This window comes from Microtus ochrogaster, chromosome 5 (genome assembly GCF_000317375.1).
Source record: "Microtus ochrogaster isolate Prairie Vole_2 chromosome 5, MicOch1.0, whole genome shotgun sequence".
Classification (NCBI taxonomy): Eukaryota; Metazoa; Chordata; class Mammalia; order Rodentia; family Cricetidae; genus Microtus; species Microtus ochrogaster.
Genome location: NC_022012.1, coordinates 33,790,624 through 33,808,684, shown reverse-complemented (window position 1 = coordinate 33,808,684; position 18,061 = coordinate 33,790,624). Strand labels below are relative to the sequence as shown.

The following is an 18,061-nucleotide window of genomic DNA, read 5'->3' as shown; positions in this document are numbered from 1 at the left end:
CCAAAGAGCAATCAGGGTTCCCTGCCCTGTGGGAAGTCCAAGGACCACCCACCTCCATCCAGGTCTAGTAAGGTGAGCATCCAAACTGCCTAGGCTCCTCCAAAGCCAGTACTTGCAGTAGGATCAAAAACCCATTGCCATTGTTCTTGAGTTCTCAGTAGGTCACTTCTCAAGGGGAAAGTGCAGACAATATATTTCAAAGTAGAGGAAGTTCCAGTCTCACAGAGCAGGATCCAGCAGCTGGATCTTTGCACAGTTGGATCTTAACGATGTAGAAAGAAGACTCTGACTTATAGTTCACTTTCCAATTCCTATGCTGTAGTAGCATTTCAGTTGTATTTTAATAAATAAAGCTTGCCTGAAGATCAAACAAGTAAAATAGCCACATTTGCCAGCCTTTCAGATCAGGCATCAGTGACACACATCTTTAATCCAAGTAGCCACACTAGCTTGCCATAGAAACTAGGGTTAGTGGTGCACGTTCTTAATCCCAGAACTAGAGAGGATTATAAAACAGAAGATAGCTCTCAGTCTCTGTCTCATTCTGAGATTCCTCAAGGCAGGATAGTTATTTCAGACTGACGTAGAAGTAAAAGCCAGTGGATGGCTGTTTTGCTTTTCTGACCTTCAGGTTGAACCCCAGTTTCTGTCTCTGAGTTTTTATTAATAGTGTTTCATTATGTAAAGTGTGTTAATCATCTTTAATTAGTGTTAAAGCTTGATTTGTTCTTTTTCCCAAAAGATTGTTTCTACCAAGGCATCTTTGTACTGTTGTCAGAGCAGTTGAGTTTGCTCACATGGACTTACTTCTAGCCTTCTCTGTCCTGGTCAACATGTCTATATTTATGTTAATACCTTGGGACTTTGATTCACAGCACTGGGGTATATTTCAAAATCTGGTACTGTAATTATTCCTGTTTTCTTTTTTGCACTTATGATTGTTTGATCTAGTAAGGTTTATTTGTTTATGTGATTCTGTGCTAATTTTATTTTGTAGTTCTGTGAGGAATACCACTAGTGGATTAGTAGGAATTGTTTTGAATCTTGTAAAGTCTGGTAATTTTAATAAATAATTTATGCTTAATTTTTCTTTTTTATTAGTAACCTATCTTTTCAAAGGACCAGTTTGAATTTCACTTTTTTTCTTGTTGGTGTTCTAGTTTTAGTTGTACTAAAGTTTATTTTCATCAGTGTATTTAGGCCTCCATTTTAAGCCTTTCTCTATTGAGGTGGAAACTTGGCTTATTTCCTTAGAATTTTCTTTTTTTCTCCTACATGTATTTAATACTTTAGTTTACTTCTGAACATTGCTTTTGATGAACACATTTTGATAAATTTTACCTTTTAAGATGTCATATTTCTGAAAATTGTATTTCTTTTATGATTTCTTTGAATCATGTGTCACTTAAAAATATTGTTTAATCTTCAAATATTTGGGAATACATAGCTATTTTTCAGTATTGAGTTGTAGCTTAACTCTTTGTAGTATAGGATAGAGCCACATACTGTGTGATTTATATTCTTCTAGATTTGTTAATTTATGTATTCTGAGATGTAGCATATTCTTCTTTTGTCGTGAGCTGGAGAAGAACATGTATTCTACTATTATTATATCTCTTCTAGTCTGTTGGCTTATTTTTCTTTCTTAGTCAATGTGACAGCATCTTGAATACCATAGCTTAATAGTGAGACCTAACACTGGCTAGTGTTTGTCTTCAGTTTTGTTCTCCTTAAAAGTTGTTAGATATTCAGCATGAATTTCTTTTCTGTATAAACCATAAGTTCAGATTGTTGATGTCTATATAATAACTCATTGGGGGTATTGATTGGAATTACATTGAACCTATAGATCAAATTGACAGGAACTGAAGTTTTGATACTGTCAGGGTTTACTATGACTGTAGAATTCAATAGTCTTACTTCATTTTTCCTTTGAACTTTTAAAAAATTATGAATCTGTAATGTCCTTCATGTAGATTTCATGCATACTTGTTAAATTTCCCTCCAGATATTTGTTTTTTTGGGGTTGTTTGGCCTACAGTCTCATCTCTCTGACTGATTACTGACTTTCAGCTTATTGAATTTTTCTAAAATTGAACATTGACTTTCAAGCTTTTAGAATGTTCAAACTTACAGTAGAAGTCCCAAATTATTTCTCTATTTAAAACATTCCATCAAATTAAAACCAAGATGCAAAAACTTAATAAAGAAACATAGGAAGTGAATCAAGGGTTAAGTGTCAAATTCTGGCCACTCAGGTTGGTGCGAAGCGTGAGGAAGTGTTTAGTAGACAAAACAATGTTGGTACTCAGGGCTCAGCTGTTGACATTCCCATGCAATACAGTCCCATGTTATACAGCTGGAGATTTGGAGACATGATAAACCTTTTCTTTTGGTTTACTCTGTACATCCATAGGTTGACTTTGCAGTTTAGGCTGAGGTTTTTTTTTTTTTTTTTTTTTTTTTTTTTTTAATTGATTTTTATTGAGCTCTATACTTTTCTCTGCTCCCTCCCTGCTTTTCCCCTTTCCTTCAACCTTCTTCCAAGGTTCCCATGCTTCCAATTTACTCAGGAGATCTTGGTTTTTTTTCCTAATTCCCATGTAGATTAGATCTATGTATGTTTCTCTTAGAGTCCACATTGTTGTCTAGGTTCTCTGGGATTGTGATTTGTGGGCTGATTTTTCTTTGCTTTATGTTTTAAAAACCACTTATGAGTAAGTACATTTGATATTTGTCTTTCTGGACTTTCAACTCATGATTTTATGGTGGCAGTCTCTCAAGTGTTGGGATGATGGCATGCAACAAATGCCAAGTGCGTGGTTTGAATGACAATGACTTCCATTGGCTCATATATTTGGATGCTTAGTTACTAGGGAGTAGGTTTAGAGGGATTAGGAGCTGTGGCATTGTTGGAGAAAGTGTGTCACTGGAAGGGGTCTTTGAGGTTTCAAAAGCCCACACTCAGTCTCAGAGTTTCATTCTCTGCCTGCTACCTGTAAGTCAGGATGTGGGTCTTAGCTATTGCTCCAGTGCTATGCTCACTGCCATGCCCCTGTGTGATGATAATGGACAAGCCTCTGAAATAGTAAGCAAGACCCTGGTTACATGCTTTTTTAAAAATAGGTTGCCTTGGTCATGATGTTTTTTCACATCAACAGAGCAGTGGCTAAGGCATCAGCTAAGCAAGGTATTTTATCTTACCCTTTCTAAGACCTTAGCATTTAGTAAAGTCCTTAATAAGTAGAAGATGCTTAATATATATATGTTGAATAAATAAAGCACAAAGAACTACATCACTGAGAGAACTACATTTAAAATTAAAATTAAATTAAACTAAAATCATCTTTCACACTTCTGTTAGTGATATGAGGAAATTAATTCCAAAAGCCATTTAAATATTTCACATTCCTGTAAAAATACGTAAGTTTATAGAAACACTTCTATTATTTCCAAATGTTGAGCTAGATGATGATTCTAAATTTTCCATTACAGTCTTCTCTTCCTGTATCATATATGAGTAAAAGTTATTCCTTGAGTAATATCCTTAGAATTAACATGTACTCTCAAACTTGTGGGAGGGGGTTTAACATTCTAGTTACATTCCCTTCTATTTTCTCAGGACCTGTGGGTTTCTGGGGTTCCCAGAGCCATAAGATAGAAAATTCTCTTCTTTCATCTGGTTTCTTATCTAGTAGTAGAGAAAACAATAGTTCTCTGCCTTTAAAAAGTGGAGGAACATTGTTTTATCTTGTTGTCTTACCTGTGACTTTAGCATCCTATCATTGTATTGTATTTTTTTGATTAAGTGATGAGAGTTTATTTTAAACAGCCTACTGATGGGAATTCATAATAAAATAGAAGATATTTGAGGAGAGGTGTTGCAGATGGCCTCTGTGCACACACTAACCTAATAATGTATTCGAAATGAATGAAATAGCAAAAATGTCCTCACATTAAACTTCTGCTTTTTATGATTTACCAATTTTTATACAATTACAAAATAAAAATAAATTCCTTTAAATTTTAATTATTTTCTCTTTTTCAGACCCAATTTTCATTTTCCTTTAAAGTTTGTGACTTGTAGAACTTAAAATAAGTTTTAAGATTTATTTATTTTATTTTATGCCTATAAATGTTTTATCTACATGTGTTTCTATTCATCTGGGGAGTTCGTAGCCCCTGGGGAGGTCAGGAGAGGGTATGAAATCTCCTGGAACTGGAATTGAGGAGTGTTGTAAGCTGTTATATTTGTGCTAGAAATCAAAGTTGATTCTCTGCACAAAGAATGCTGGCTAAATGGTTCACTTAAAGATTATTTCCTTATCCTTATATTCACCTGCCCTTCGGCTCTCCTAGACTCCAAGCTACATGATCGTTAATATAAGAAAGAAGGGAAAAAAAAGAAAGAAGGGTTATATATTTTTAAATAATCAAGAACCGATAACCAGGTAGCCTATATGGGACTGACTTAGACTTTCTGCATATATATTACAATTGTGTAGCTTGGTCCTCTTCTAACAGTGGGAGCAGGGCCTGTCTCTGACTCATTTACAGGCTTTTGGGACTCTACTTCTCATACTGGTTTGCCTGGCCTAGCCATAATACATGGGGGGGGGGGAAGCTTAGTTTTACTATAATTTGTTCTGCCATGTTGTACTGATACTCATGGGACATCTGCCTTTTCCTTAACAGAAACGAAGGAAGAGTGGAAGATGGGGTGGGGACTTGGAGGAGTGGATGGAGGAGAAACTGTGGCTGGGATATAAAACAAACAAAAAGTAAATTTATTTATTTTAAAAAATCAAAAAGAAGAAAAATCACATTTAAAGAGGAACATTTAAGTCAGGAAATGGTTTCCTATTATGCTCTCCTATGATCAAATATCTGATTAAAAAATAAATGCATAGAAGGAAACCAAATTGTTATTTCTGGGTGCAGTGTCAACTTTAGTTTTTTGTTGTTTGAGTGATAACTATGTCATCCCATAGGCATTGTTTGCCATGTGGGGATTCATCAGGTTTTCTAAATCAAAGTCTTGTTATTTTCAGTTCAACAAAGTTAGCAATATGGTCAGTGCTTTTCTGAATTTTAGTCCCTTGAAGCTTGAACAGCAATGTATAATACTTGGTGCTCTATTGAGCCAATCATAATCATATGGTTTAAAATTTAAACATATTTTATGTTTGTGTGTGTTGGTCGATTGATTGTGTGTGTTAATGGTGTTTGTATGTGAGTGTGGGTGCACACTTTGCACCGTACACGTGTGGAGATCAAGAACCACTTGCATGAGTTTTCCCCCACCCCACCCACTATGTGGGTTTTGGGAATTGAACTCAAGTCATCATGATTTGTGGGAGGTATCTTTATCAGCTGAGTCATATATTTATACGATTCTGATGTTAAATAAAATAGTAGACATTAGCCCCAGAAGGAACAGAGAGAATTATTTCAGAAATTTGTAGTTTTTTTTTTAAATTAATATGTCCATTTTTCTTGACAGGCTCCATTACCAGGTAATACTGGGCAGATGAACCCAACAAACCATTCCCAGGTGGCAGCTTTCGTCCTCTTGGGGCTCTCTCAGGTATGGGAGCTTCGGTTCCTGTTCTTCACCATCTTCTCAGCAGTCTATCTTTTGACTGTCACTGGCAATCTTCTTATTGTGGCCATAGTGACCTTGGACCCACGCTTGCACACGACTATGTATTTTCTCTTAGGCAACCTTTCATTTTTGGATTTCTGTTACTCTTCCATCACCGCCCCCAGGATGCTGGTTGACTTGCTCTCACACAGCCCCACTATTTCCTTCGGAGCCTGCCTGACCCAGCTCTTCTTTTTCCACTTCATTGGAGGCATCAAGATATTCCTGCTGACTGTCATGGCATACGACCGTTACATTGCCATTTCCCAGCCCCTACGCTACACACTAATTATGAACCAGACGGTCTGTGGGCTCTTCATGGCAGCCTCATGGCTAGGAGGTTTTGTCCACTCCATTGTGCAAATTGGACTGACTATGCACCTGCCATTTTGTGGTCTCAACAAGCTGGACAACTTTTATTGTGATGTGCCACAGCTGATCAAGTTGGCCTGCACTGACACCTTTGTTCTCGAGCTTCTGATGGTGTCTAACAACGGCTTGGTCACACTCATGTGTTTTCTTGTGCTTCTGGGCTCCTACACAGCCCTGCTTTTGATGCTCCGAAGTCACTCCAGGGAGGGTCGCAGCAAGGCCCTGTCTACTTGTGCCTCTCACATCACTGTGGTGACTATAATTTTTGTGCCTTGCATCTACATCTATGCAAGGCCTTTTAGAACATTCCCCATGGATAAGGCAGTTTCTGTGCTATACACAATGGTCACCCCTATGCTGAATCCTGCTATTTATACCCTGAGAAATAAGGAAGTGATTGTAGCCATGAAGAAGCTGTGGAGGAGGCAGAAGGATTTTCTTGGTCCCTCAGAGCATTGACATCTCAGCAGTAGCCAGGATTTGAGGATTGAAAAATGACCCTGAAGATCCATAAAGTAGATAAGACTCTGTGCCTGTTGTTTAAAAACTGATTTTAAGTTCTCCGCATCCTCCCTTTCTCACTTTTCTCTCCCCATCTCCCCTTACCCCCACCCCACCCCCACCCAAGTTTCCAATTTTTGCCTGGCAATCTTGTCTCCTTCCAATATGGGATGATTGGGATGGAGGAAGGGTGGATATGGGAGCAGGGAAGGAAGTATATATCTTAATTTAGGGAGCCATTTTAGGGTTGGCAAGAGACTTGACTCTAGAGGGGTTCCCAGGTGTCCATGGAGATGTCCCCAACTAGATCCTTGGGCAGCTGAGGAGAGGGAGCCTGAAATGACCCTATCCTATAGCCATACTGATGAATTTCTTGCATATCACCATAGACCCTTCATCTGGCGATGAATGAAGCCAGAGACAGAGACCCACATTGGAGCACTGGACTGAGCAACCATGGTCCAAATGAGGAGCAGAAGGAGGGAGAACATGAACAAGGAAGTCAGGACCATCAGGGGTGTGCCCACCCACTGAGACAGTGGGGCTGTTCTAATGGGAGCTCACCAAGGCCAGCTGGACTGGGACTGATGGAGCATGTGATCAAACTGGACTCTCTGAATGTGGCAGACAAGGAGGGCTGACTGAGAAGCCAAGTACAATGGCACTGGGTTTTGATCCTACAGCATGTACTGGCTTTGTGGGAGCCTAGTCTGTTTGGATGCTCACCTTCCTAGACCTGGATGGAGGGGGGAGGACCTTGGACTTCCCACAGGGCAGGGAACCCTGACTGCTCTTTGGACTGGAGAGGGAGGGGGAGGGGATAAGTGAAGGGGGAAGGAAATGGGAGGAGGTAGAAATTTTTAATTAAAAATAAATAAAAAATGAAAAAAGAAGAAAAAAATTTAAAAAGCAAACAAACAAACTGCTTTTAAGCATAGTTAATTTCTGGCATAGTTAATTTGGAACATGAGTAGAACATTTCAGAACTGCTATGTGCCTTCTAGGAAAAAAAGGTAGTAATTTAGAAAGCACATTCCAGAATCATTGTGATGTTGACCATGATAAGAATGTGCCAGTTTACACTGCAATATACCCACAAGTAATGAAGCTGGTGATCCTTTCCTGATATTTCTTCTATACAAATCAGAGGATTTTTTTTTTCAATTTCTTAGAGGCAGGTGATTAAATGTGTAATCTTATGTATATTTCAGGAGGCTAAATGACTGTCAGTGAAGAAAGAATTCCCTTGGCAAGTTCATTTTGCTCTCATAGTTTCTTAAAACCATAGCTAGTAACATCATCACTATTGCCATTGTTATTAACATCCTCATTGCTATTATCATCATCACAATCATTGTTATTACCATAATCATCATAATCATCATCATCATTATTGTCATCATCACCATCGTTCTTGATGAGAGCTCTGTGTGACAGAAATTGAATGTAATGGCTTATATTTATATTCTATTTTAATTCTCTCAATATTATTTGAATTATGTACCATCATCAGTTTCAAAGATGAATCGTTTGCAGGTTAGAGATACTAAATAACTTGTTTAAGTATTCAGCTAATTTATGGAATTGAACCTAGGTCTCTACACTTTTAAGCTTAAATCCTACATTGTATCTAAAAATTCTTTTTGTGTCTTAGGGTCAGCCTTCTGGAAAACACGAATATGCAAATATGGCCTTTTACCTTGGATTAGGTATGTGGTATTTGGAGAATGAGGCACACCGGGAGGGCGATTCTTGAACTGAACACATGAAGATTAGGAGATTGGGAGAGGAAGTTTGGAGAAAATATTCATACATACTAGTTACCTTAGTTACTACTTTTCTATCACTGTGACAAAACTCCATGACCAAGTCAACTTCTAAAAAGAAAAAATTTAATTGGAGGCTTGCAGTTCCAGATGGCCAAGAAGAATTGACTTTAGGGAACTAACACCCAGAACATTGATGAGGTAGTTTATGTAAAAATGACCACTGTAGACTCAAATACTTGATGGAGCTATCGAGGAAAGACTAGGTGGTTGTTAGAAGAGGCCTTGTTGGAGAAGACATCACTGGAGGTGGACTTTGAGGTGTCAGAAACCAGTGGCATGCTCAGTTAGTTCTCTTTCTGCCTCCTATTTTTGAATCAGATGTCAGATCTCTGCTACTGCTCCAACATCCTGCCTGTCTCCTTGCTTCCATGATCCCGGCTATGATGATCATGGGCCATCTGGAACTGTAAGGCCCAAATTGAATGCTTTCTTTTGTAAGTTGCCTTAGTCATGGAGTTTTGCCACAGCGATAGAAGAGTAGTAACTAAGGCAACTGGTATAAATGAATCTCATTATTCCACACGTCTTTCAAGTTTAGCTGTCTTCCAGGCTGTCCAGAGTGGAGATTGACTGCTGTGTTGGTGCTCCATTCTCTGGTTCCTGGACAGAGGGTGGAATGAGAACATTCATTAGCATCCTGAGCGGCTCCCATTTAACCTCAGAAGCTTTGGAGTTTCTTTGCTATGCTCTCCTGACTTACTCAGGCCTAGACACTATATGTGAAAATAATGTTGAAAAAGAACAATAAATACTAAACCAGTTATGTCCTTCTTCCTTGGAAAACTTCACACTTATATACAGTGTATCATAACTACATCCCGAATCCCTCTAAAGTCTCCCAAGATCACTTAAGCACTTCTCCACTTCTCCCTCTCAATCTTCCTTTTTTGGTAACTGTTTGAGTCCTATTGGTGATGCCTATATATATGTGTGAGTCATCATCCATCTTGGCATGGGACAGGGAATTTTCATGACATTATTTTTGAGACAAAGCCTTGCTACACGATTCAGGTTGTTCCCAAATGTATGATCTTTCTGTCTCATTCTCCTAAATTCAGAGATTGTGAGCCTGTACTCACACCTGGCTCATGATTGGTACCTTGATTACAAGACTTGATTTTGTGCCTGCCTGTCTCAGCCCCACAACAAGTATTTGAAACAGAATGCACAATAAGTACATGTTTTAAGGAGGTTATTTACACATTTTGATTTATTGTTCTCAAAATGTTGGCCCTGTGAACTACAAACTAGATCTGGTAGACTATAAAATTAATGTATCTGTGTAAACTGGTAGCAGCACAGCTGATTGGAAATTAAATGACTGCTTTTCACCTGATTCAGAACTGAACTTGAAATTAAATTTATGATACTGGGGAATCTAAAGAAATTCATAAACTTAGAAATTGTAAGATTTTATAATTGCTTGGCAGAATGATATATGTTGTGTGACACTTTTACTGGGTACCTGTTTACCTCAGAGAGGGAACTGAAGACAGACCTAAGGAATGGTACCACTGAAGTCCAATTTATGTTGCATTTATTGGATTACTGACAGACGTGGGGACAAATCAATGGCAGATGCGTCACTCAAACCTCTTCAAGCATGGATGATGACTAATGAAAGCTAGGATCCCACTGCATGATCTGCATGTAACTTGGCAAGCTGAAGGGTTTTCTTTACTCTTCTGTTTTCACTGCTATGTGACCTTCAGGAGGGATGGACTTTGCAAATCTTTTTAAATTTCAGGGACTTCTTGAGACTTGTGGGTTGTTCACTTACAAATCTTACTGGGTCAACCTTTAGAGATACTTGGGTTTTAATGAGCTTCCCTCCAAGATAAAATGTTGTACTTCCGAACAAATTACTAATCAGAAGTTTATTATTTCTTTCTTCTAGAAGGGAGGTATATTTTTCTATATGATTTAATTGACAGAGCAAAATGATAAAGCAATTATCAAAAGACTGACACCTTCTTTTGATTCTTTCTCTTGAAATCATTGCTTACCATTTTCAAAAATAGGTCAATATAGATCAAGTACCTCAATGTGTATTGACAGTGGCTGGAGTTAAGAACATCACTCTAGCAGAGGAGGAGTGAATCATCAGTGTCACCCAGGTGTTAATCTGGGGAGCTAGGGAAGATAGGCCCCTAGTACAAGAGTGGCATGCATGTTTTGGGAGTAACATATCACATTCAAATTGGACTTAAGGCTTGCTTCATGAGATGGAACCCATGCCTGACACTGTCTATGAGGCTAAGACCCAGAGTTAAGATAGATCATAGGTCCTATGGGAAAACCTAAGGATGTTTGAGAAACCCTTATGAAAATTTACTGTTTTGTAAACTCCACACACATATGTAATATATTTATTTGCATTTATACATATTCATACAAGTCTAATTATTGGAGCTATTCTCCAAGGAGATATGGCTCATCCTGCAGCTATAGGTTGCCAGATAAAAGTCTCAAGTTTTTAGTAAAAATTGTCTCAAAGATCATCAAAACAACATAAGTTTTTGTAATTGCTCTTGGTTGACCACCAGAATTTAGTGGTAAGACCTTATTGTTACACGCACCATATACATTGGTTACAGAACATGGAGGAATCAATTTGGTATTTGAAAGGACACTTTCTTCCTGCTAGCTTTTTGTAGTACTGCAAGATGCTATGTAGGCTTCTGGGGGAAAAAAATCATTGACACTCTTACCTGGCTGTAAGCAATGTGACTTTCAGTAGTGACTGGCATGAAAAATATGGTAAATAATGGTATGAATTAAGTTATGATGATAACCAATTGTTTTATGATTGGAGTTAAGGCATATACTATAGGATGGCTTCATGCCTGGTACTATAAATCTAGCCCCAAAGGCTGTGGAGGTTACAGGTCCTAGAGATGAATCTACTAATATTCTTTTCCTAAATAGACATAGTATCAAACTGTCCTCTAAATGTCTTAGACCTCATTTGAGAAGTTTAGTTTTATAGTGGCAGCACTTCGAACTCAGAATATAGCAAAATGCAGAGAACAGGCTTCTGTGAAGTGATCATTCATAAACTGGACATCTGTATGACAAGCTCCTTTTCCTAAAACTCAGGGACCACCTCAGAAGAAAGAATGGGAAGAAGAGAGAACTTGAAGTTGAGGAGGACTGAGTCAAAGATGTGTTTTTGTGGCATGACAAGACAACTATGCCTATTAACTCTCAGCAACTCTGATTATTTTACAAGACCTGAACAAGATCAAATCAATCAACATTTCGACATGGATATGGGAGGGGCTCACATAGTTCCTCCCTTAGCTGAGGAGTAATTGAGAGTTGATGACTTTTGAGGAAAGGAGAGCAAATTTGCTTTGAGGATGTGCCATGATCTAGTGGATAGCCCCATAGTTGTGATTATATGGGCATCATAAAGTGGGCTTGGTGTGTTATTAAAAATAAACCTGAAAGCTGGGAGGAGGTGTTTGGATGGATCTTGGAAGAGTTAGAAGGATGACTGGATAGTATCAAAATACATTATATATATATGTGTGGAATTCTCAAAAATTAATTAAAAATATACTAAAAGCAATGGAAATTAATTTTAAAACACTGAAATTTTAAAATACTGAAAAAATGAAATTTTGGGAATAAAAAGCTCATTAAGTCAAATAAAATCTCAGTCAATAGTTATACCAATAGTAAGGATGAATAAGACAAGGTACTTATAACTTAGAAGAAGAACTATAGCATATTTTGCTTACCATGACCAAGGGTGCTGCATTGCAATATGAAGCAAGGATGGCTTAATAGCCACAATTCAATAATGTAATATATTATAGATGCAATGAATAGATTTGAGTACAGAAATCACTGGTAATCTCTACAGATGCAGAAAAGGCTACCGACAAAGTCCAACACTAAATGAAACTACAACGACTACCCAGCTTTAGAATCGAAAACACAAACCATGTCAATGTGCATAATATGACTTTTATTTGGAGCAATTTATTTTTACTTTTCAAACATTCTAGGATCTCTAAACCTTAAATAAGGCAAAGTTTAGAGATCCTCATTTAAAAATGGAATGATGAAAGCAAGAAGAGTTCTCTGCTTCTTATGTGGAGAAAGGGAGTCAGTGATGAGCCAGCCTTGCTGATATTCAGAAATTAGCGGAGGCATGCCCTAAGAGTGTTAAATGAGCACTTAGTGAACTCTGCCTCACCTTTTACTGCCTTCCTTGGAGGTAAGGTATATAGAGGAGTGGAATAAATCCTTAATCCTCAATCTAGAATCATTTCTCTAAGCACGCCTGTTAATTTTGTTTAATTCTATTTCATTCTGTTTGTTAAAATTCCTAGAATAAATTATTTCCTTTACCAAACCCAAACTCATGGTCTCAACTATTATGGACTTGTGTGGACTATGCTAAACAAAGATCTTAGCCAGACTATTTCTTAGTGTTGACAAGTATAGACTTCTCTCTTAGAAGCTGACTGTGATGGCTAATATCAATTGTCAACTTGACAGAATCTAGATTCACCAAAGAGACAGGCATCTGGATATGTCTATAAGGGATGTTTTTAGATTAGGTTAAGTGATGTGAGAGGATCCACCCTAAATGTGAACACCATCATTGCATGGGCTATAGGCTTAGACTGTTTATTAGAGGGATAAAGTAAACTGAACACCAGCATTGCTCACTGTCTGTTCCTGCTGCCATGACTTCTTAACCATGATGGACTCTATCCCCTCTAATTGTAAGCTTAAATAAACACTCTATTAAGTTGCTTCTTGTTAGGGATTTGCACGCATAATTGAGAAAAATGACTAATATATTCCAAGAAACAAGAAATGTCTCAAAAAGATTACTCAATATTTTATAATCATACCATACCTACATCCAAACTGAGAATATTCTTATAAGATTTTATTTTATATTAGAAGAAAAATGAGACGTGAATGTGACAATGTGACAGATGATTGCTATCATTGCTATCTGTTTAGAAAGAGGTTCTGCGCTGCAAAGATGGCTCATCAGATAAAGGTACTTGTCGCCAGGACTGATTACTTGAGAGCAGTCTCCTATGGTGAAAGGAGAGAAACAACTGAAAGTTGTCCTTCAAACTGGAAACATGAAGTATAGCATACACATGCACCCCCAATAAATAAATGTAATATAAAAGTTTAAGTGAAATTCTTTCTTTTTCTCTGACCTTTTTATTTTTACGTTAATTAATCCATTTGAATGTGTTAGATGCGTTAGGGATAATTGCAGTGTCTACTGATTACCTGAGTTGCTACTCTACAGATTTGAGGTATTCCATAGTTTTGGCCTGACTTGAAAGAATGCATTGAAATCTGCAAAACATACAATTGTCTCGTTTTGTTTCTGGAATCTCAATATTCTAATCAAGATCATTTACTGTCTATTCACTGATGTTGTAGTGTCTGCTTATCTCTTCGCCTTTGGCACCCAAATTTATCTTTGTTGTTTCTTTCAATAAGACAAATGCACAAATTTTAACACACACACATTCACATACATACACACACACACACATACGTATGCCACACTAATAACACAACCATCAACAGCTAAAACACAAATCAGGGTTTATAGCAAATGCTAACATGATCATATTGATAATTTAGGCAGCTGTAAAATTAATTAAAAGAGACAATGATGCCAGAGAGAAAAATCTCATTTCCTTTCCAGTGACAGAGTCCAGAAAACTTGTAGTCATGAATTATTTTGTGGGAATTCTGAAGTAAACCATACATGAGTGGATATAAGAAAGGAAGAGGTTCATTTCCTGTTGTTATAATCTGTGCCATCTATATGTGCATGAATAAACATTAGTCATCTGTTTTTAATAAAAATTTTACTATTACTCATGCATAAAATTAATGTTTCAATTTGTTTTTTAAATCACAATTTATTATTTATCATCATAGTTATATATTATTTTAAATATAGCTGTTAATTTTGCTGGGCATTTGTTGCAGGTCAGTCAGCACTGGAAACATGCATATAAATAAATTATATGGAAGAGCAGGTTATATTTAGGAATCTCTATGAATTTTAGGAGAGTGGAGAAAGGAGTATGGGAGGGTTTGGAGGGTGGAAAAGAAAAGGAGAAATATTATCATCTCAAAAATAGTTAGAAAGATATATTTTGGAAAACAAACACAATTCATCCTGCTAAACATGCTTTTCTTTTCCTTCATTTTTATGACACTATAGAATAATATAAAGCTTGCATTTCACTAACTTCCCTGCATCAGAACATATTAGGCTCAAGTAAATTAAAAAAGGAGCCAGCGATGAGCAAAAATAATGCCATAAACTTATACTTTATAGTACTGCAGAGATTTTATAGGAGCAGATACCAAAGATAGAGAAAGGTCATTTTGATTTTTATGACTTGGGATGTTCCCAAATATACATGAAATTGTGCCATTTTAATAAACCGTTGTAATTATTGAAATAGATTATAATGCATGGTACCATATCTTGCTTAGCTTCAAAGCCTACTCTTCAGAGAAAACACTGGGGAAGCACAGGCCTTCCAACTTTTAATCAGGTCCCAAGGATTTTCCAACTCATTAAATCCCTTGGGCCATATTATCAGCTGTCTCTTTTGATATTAGTAAGTGCTATTAACTAACTCAAGGACACTCTGGGCAAAGATACCCTAGAAATCACAATCCTCAGGTCACAGTTTCTCAGAGGTTGGAGGAATGAGGGTTGAGGTAGGAAAAACAACAAATGAACAGACCTATTTTTTTCCCCTTGTGTGATTATTCCCTAAAATTAGTCAAACTGTTTGCCTTGCATGACAATAAAGGCAGAAGAGTTAACCTTTTCCTCTTCTGATGAGGATGTAAAATGGTGAGTGTTCAACTGTAGTAAGGTACTTGGCTGTTAGAAACCTCATGTAAAGAGACCAGGGTGTCTTTTATAGCTGTCTCCTCCTTTCTCCTGAGACCTCCACCTAGCTGAGAGAGGTAGACTGTCAAGGCAGAAGTAGAACAGAGATTCTATAGGACAAGGGAACAGCCATTATCATGCTGAGTCTTCGGTGTTTTCACATTTATGCTTATTCATTCTCTCAATTATATGAAATTTAGATGAACACGAGGGCCTGAAATATAGGGCTGCAGTTTATCTCTCCATTCTGCTTCTCAGTCTCATCATGTGGGTATACTTGTGAAAGTTGGGATATTATCTTAATATCCCTATTATTCCCATTCTCACAGCTATGACCTGAGGAATGGCTCCAGAAAATGACTCTTCTGTGAAGGAGTTTATCCTGCTGGGTTTGACACAGCAGCCAGAGCTCCAGCTGCCTCTCTTCTTCCTCTTCTTGGGAATCTATGTGGTCTCCATGGTGGGGAACCTTGGCTTGATTGTTCTGATTGTTTTGAACCCTCACCTGCACACCCCCATGTACTACTTTCTCTTCAACCTTTCCTTCACAGATCTCTGCTACTCCTCTGTCATCACACCCAAAATGCTGGTGAGTTTTGTGATGCAGAACACCATCTCCCATGCAGAGTGCATGACTCAGCTCTTTTTCTTTGCGTTTTTTGTTATTGACGAATGTTTTATTTTGACAGCCATGGCCTATGACCGATATGCTGCCATCTGTAAACCATTGCTTTATAAGGTCACCATGTCCTATCAAGTCTGCTTTGTGTTGATGGTGGGTGGATATACAATGGGATTTGTGGGTGCCATGGCCCATACTCTGTGCATGCTGAGACTCACCTTTTGTGATGGCAACATCATCAATCACTACTTCTGTGACATACCCCCTCTCCTGGAGCTCTCCTGCACAAGTACAGCCATCAATGAGCTGGTGGTTTTCATCGTGGTGGGTGTCAGCGTGATAGTACCCAGTCTCACCATCTTTATTTCTTACACCTTGATCCTCTCTAACATCCTTCGCATCCATTCTACAAAGGGCAGGTCAAAGGCCCTCAGCACTTGCAGCTCACACATGATTGCTGTTTCTCTGTTCTTCGGTTCATCATCATTCATATACTTTAAGTCTTCTCCTGTTGGGTCAGTGGATCAAGATAAGATATCCACCGTGTTTTATACTGTTGCAATTCCCATGATGAATCCTTTCATTTACAGTTTGAGAAACAAAGATGTTAAACTTGCACTGAGTAAGACTTTGAAGAAAAGGTGTTCACTTAAATAGAAGATGTATTGATCTATATGTTGAATCTGCATATGGGCATGTACACGGTGTATGTATGTAAGACATGGAGGGAGGAATTCATCATTCCATAAGACGCAAATGATTAAATAATAGAGAAAGTGAAATCAATTACAGAAATAGTTTCTTAAGTACAGATATGGAAAGTAAACGAGAGAGAAGAGAAAGTTTTTATTTTCTAGTTTATTTACAGAAATTATTAGATTTTAAGGAGAAAAAGAGGGATGATGATAAATCCAGAAAAGGCAAGGCAGTCTAATTTTGGATTTGAACTTTTCTAGAGTTACTGTGTAGCTCTATCCTGGAAATAACTGACTTACAGCCAACCATTTGCATATTTATTGAATAAATTTCTATTAATCACTGGAGAAGCTTTTGTCTGGGGAATTTTCTGGTTTTGAAAAGGACAGAGACTTGGGGCACGATCTTCTTATTTCAATTTCTGGTCTCTTCTGATTTTATTCTTAAGGAAGGCCATAGATTTTCCTCTGATTATAGTTACTAAGGGCAGGAACTTGGGTGACATCTGTAACAGTCAGAATAAGGCAAAGCTACTTGAAATTTTTATATCATTGATGTGACAACATGATTAGGAGCATGTTCTGGATGTCTCTTTGTATACTGAACTGTCCCTAAAGTCACAGAGATCTGGTTACCTCGGCCTCCCAAGTGCTGGGATTAAAGGTGTGTGCCACCACTGCCTAGTTTTGTCTTGGAATTTTAAATAGTACAAATGCTTTATTTATTAATAAAGAAATATAAACTTAAATTTATCCTGTACTAAGATTATTTTAAAAATAAAAGTAAGATGGTGAAGAAGGCACTAATTATCTCTGGTCTCCAAAGTCTGAGTGGTTACAATAAGATAGGTATCAGGTTCAAATGAGCAAGAAAATCCAGTAGATGAAGAACAACTAAACGACAATGTATATGAATATACTGGGAGAGTGCTGTAGACACCCTTCCATAACAGAGATGGTGCAGAGACTTGCTATGTCTTTACTTCTGTTGCCTGGTCAGGACAGACTGTTCTAAGGAATGGATGTGCACCTGAGTCTGCTGACATGCCAGACAATAGAGCTTTCCAGGAAGATCGAAGAACTATACATATACTTTTAGATGCAGGAACAATTTTGATGCTCATGAGACACAAGATATAGGTGATTGTCTCTGGTGTAGTAGAAAAGTTGTACGCATAGAAGTATGTGGCATAGAGGAAAATAATTAGGGCATAAGGTCAATATATTTGGGCTGAAGGAAAAAGAGTAGTTTGTTTATTTTCATTTTTTATGACAGTTCTAAGGATTGAGTGGAAAGCTTTTTAAATGCTAGACAATGTCTTATTACATCCTCACACCCTGATATTAAAACAGTAAAATTCCAGGTGGTACTAGTCACACAAAGGACTTAGCTCTTTGTTTTTATTTTTGGTGCAGGGTCATCTATTGCTTAGGATGTTCTTGAACTGCTTATCTTAAACAATTCTAGTGTACCAAACTCCT

General features: G+C 37.5%; 2 protein-coding genes across 2 annotated transcripts; both read left to right on the top strand.

The window, feature by feature from the left end:
• Positions 1-5,530: 5,530 nt before the first annotated feature.
• Positions 5,531-6,475, top strand: LOC101993296 (olfactory receptor 4D5). Its single transcript, XM_005347123.1, has one exon. The coding sequence runs from the start codon at positions 5,531-5,533 to the stop codon at positions 6,473-6,475; it is 945 nt and encodes a 314-aa protein (XP_005347180.1).
• Positions 6,476-15,593: 9,118 nt separating this feature from the next.
• Positions 15,594-16,541, top strand: LOC101990680 (olfactory receptor 145-like). Its single transcript, XM_005347509.2, is given in 1 exon segment — positions 15,594-16,541. A coding segment is annotated over 1 exon segment (948 nt).
• Positions 16,542-18,061: the final 1,520 nt, after the last annotated feature.

What these genes read in the sequence shown, in the direction of transcription:
- LOC101993296 (XM_005347123.1), top strand. Translation starts at nt 5,531, where the DNA reads ATGAACCCAACAAACCATTCCCAGGTGGCAGCTTTCGTCCTCTTGGGG.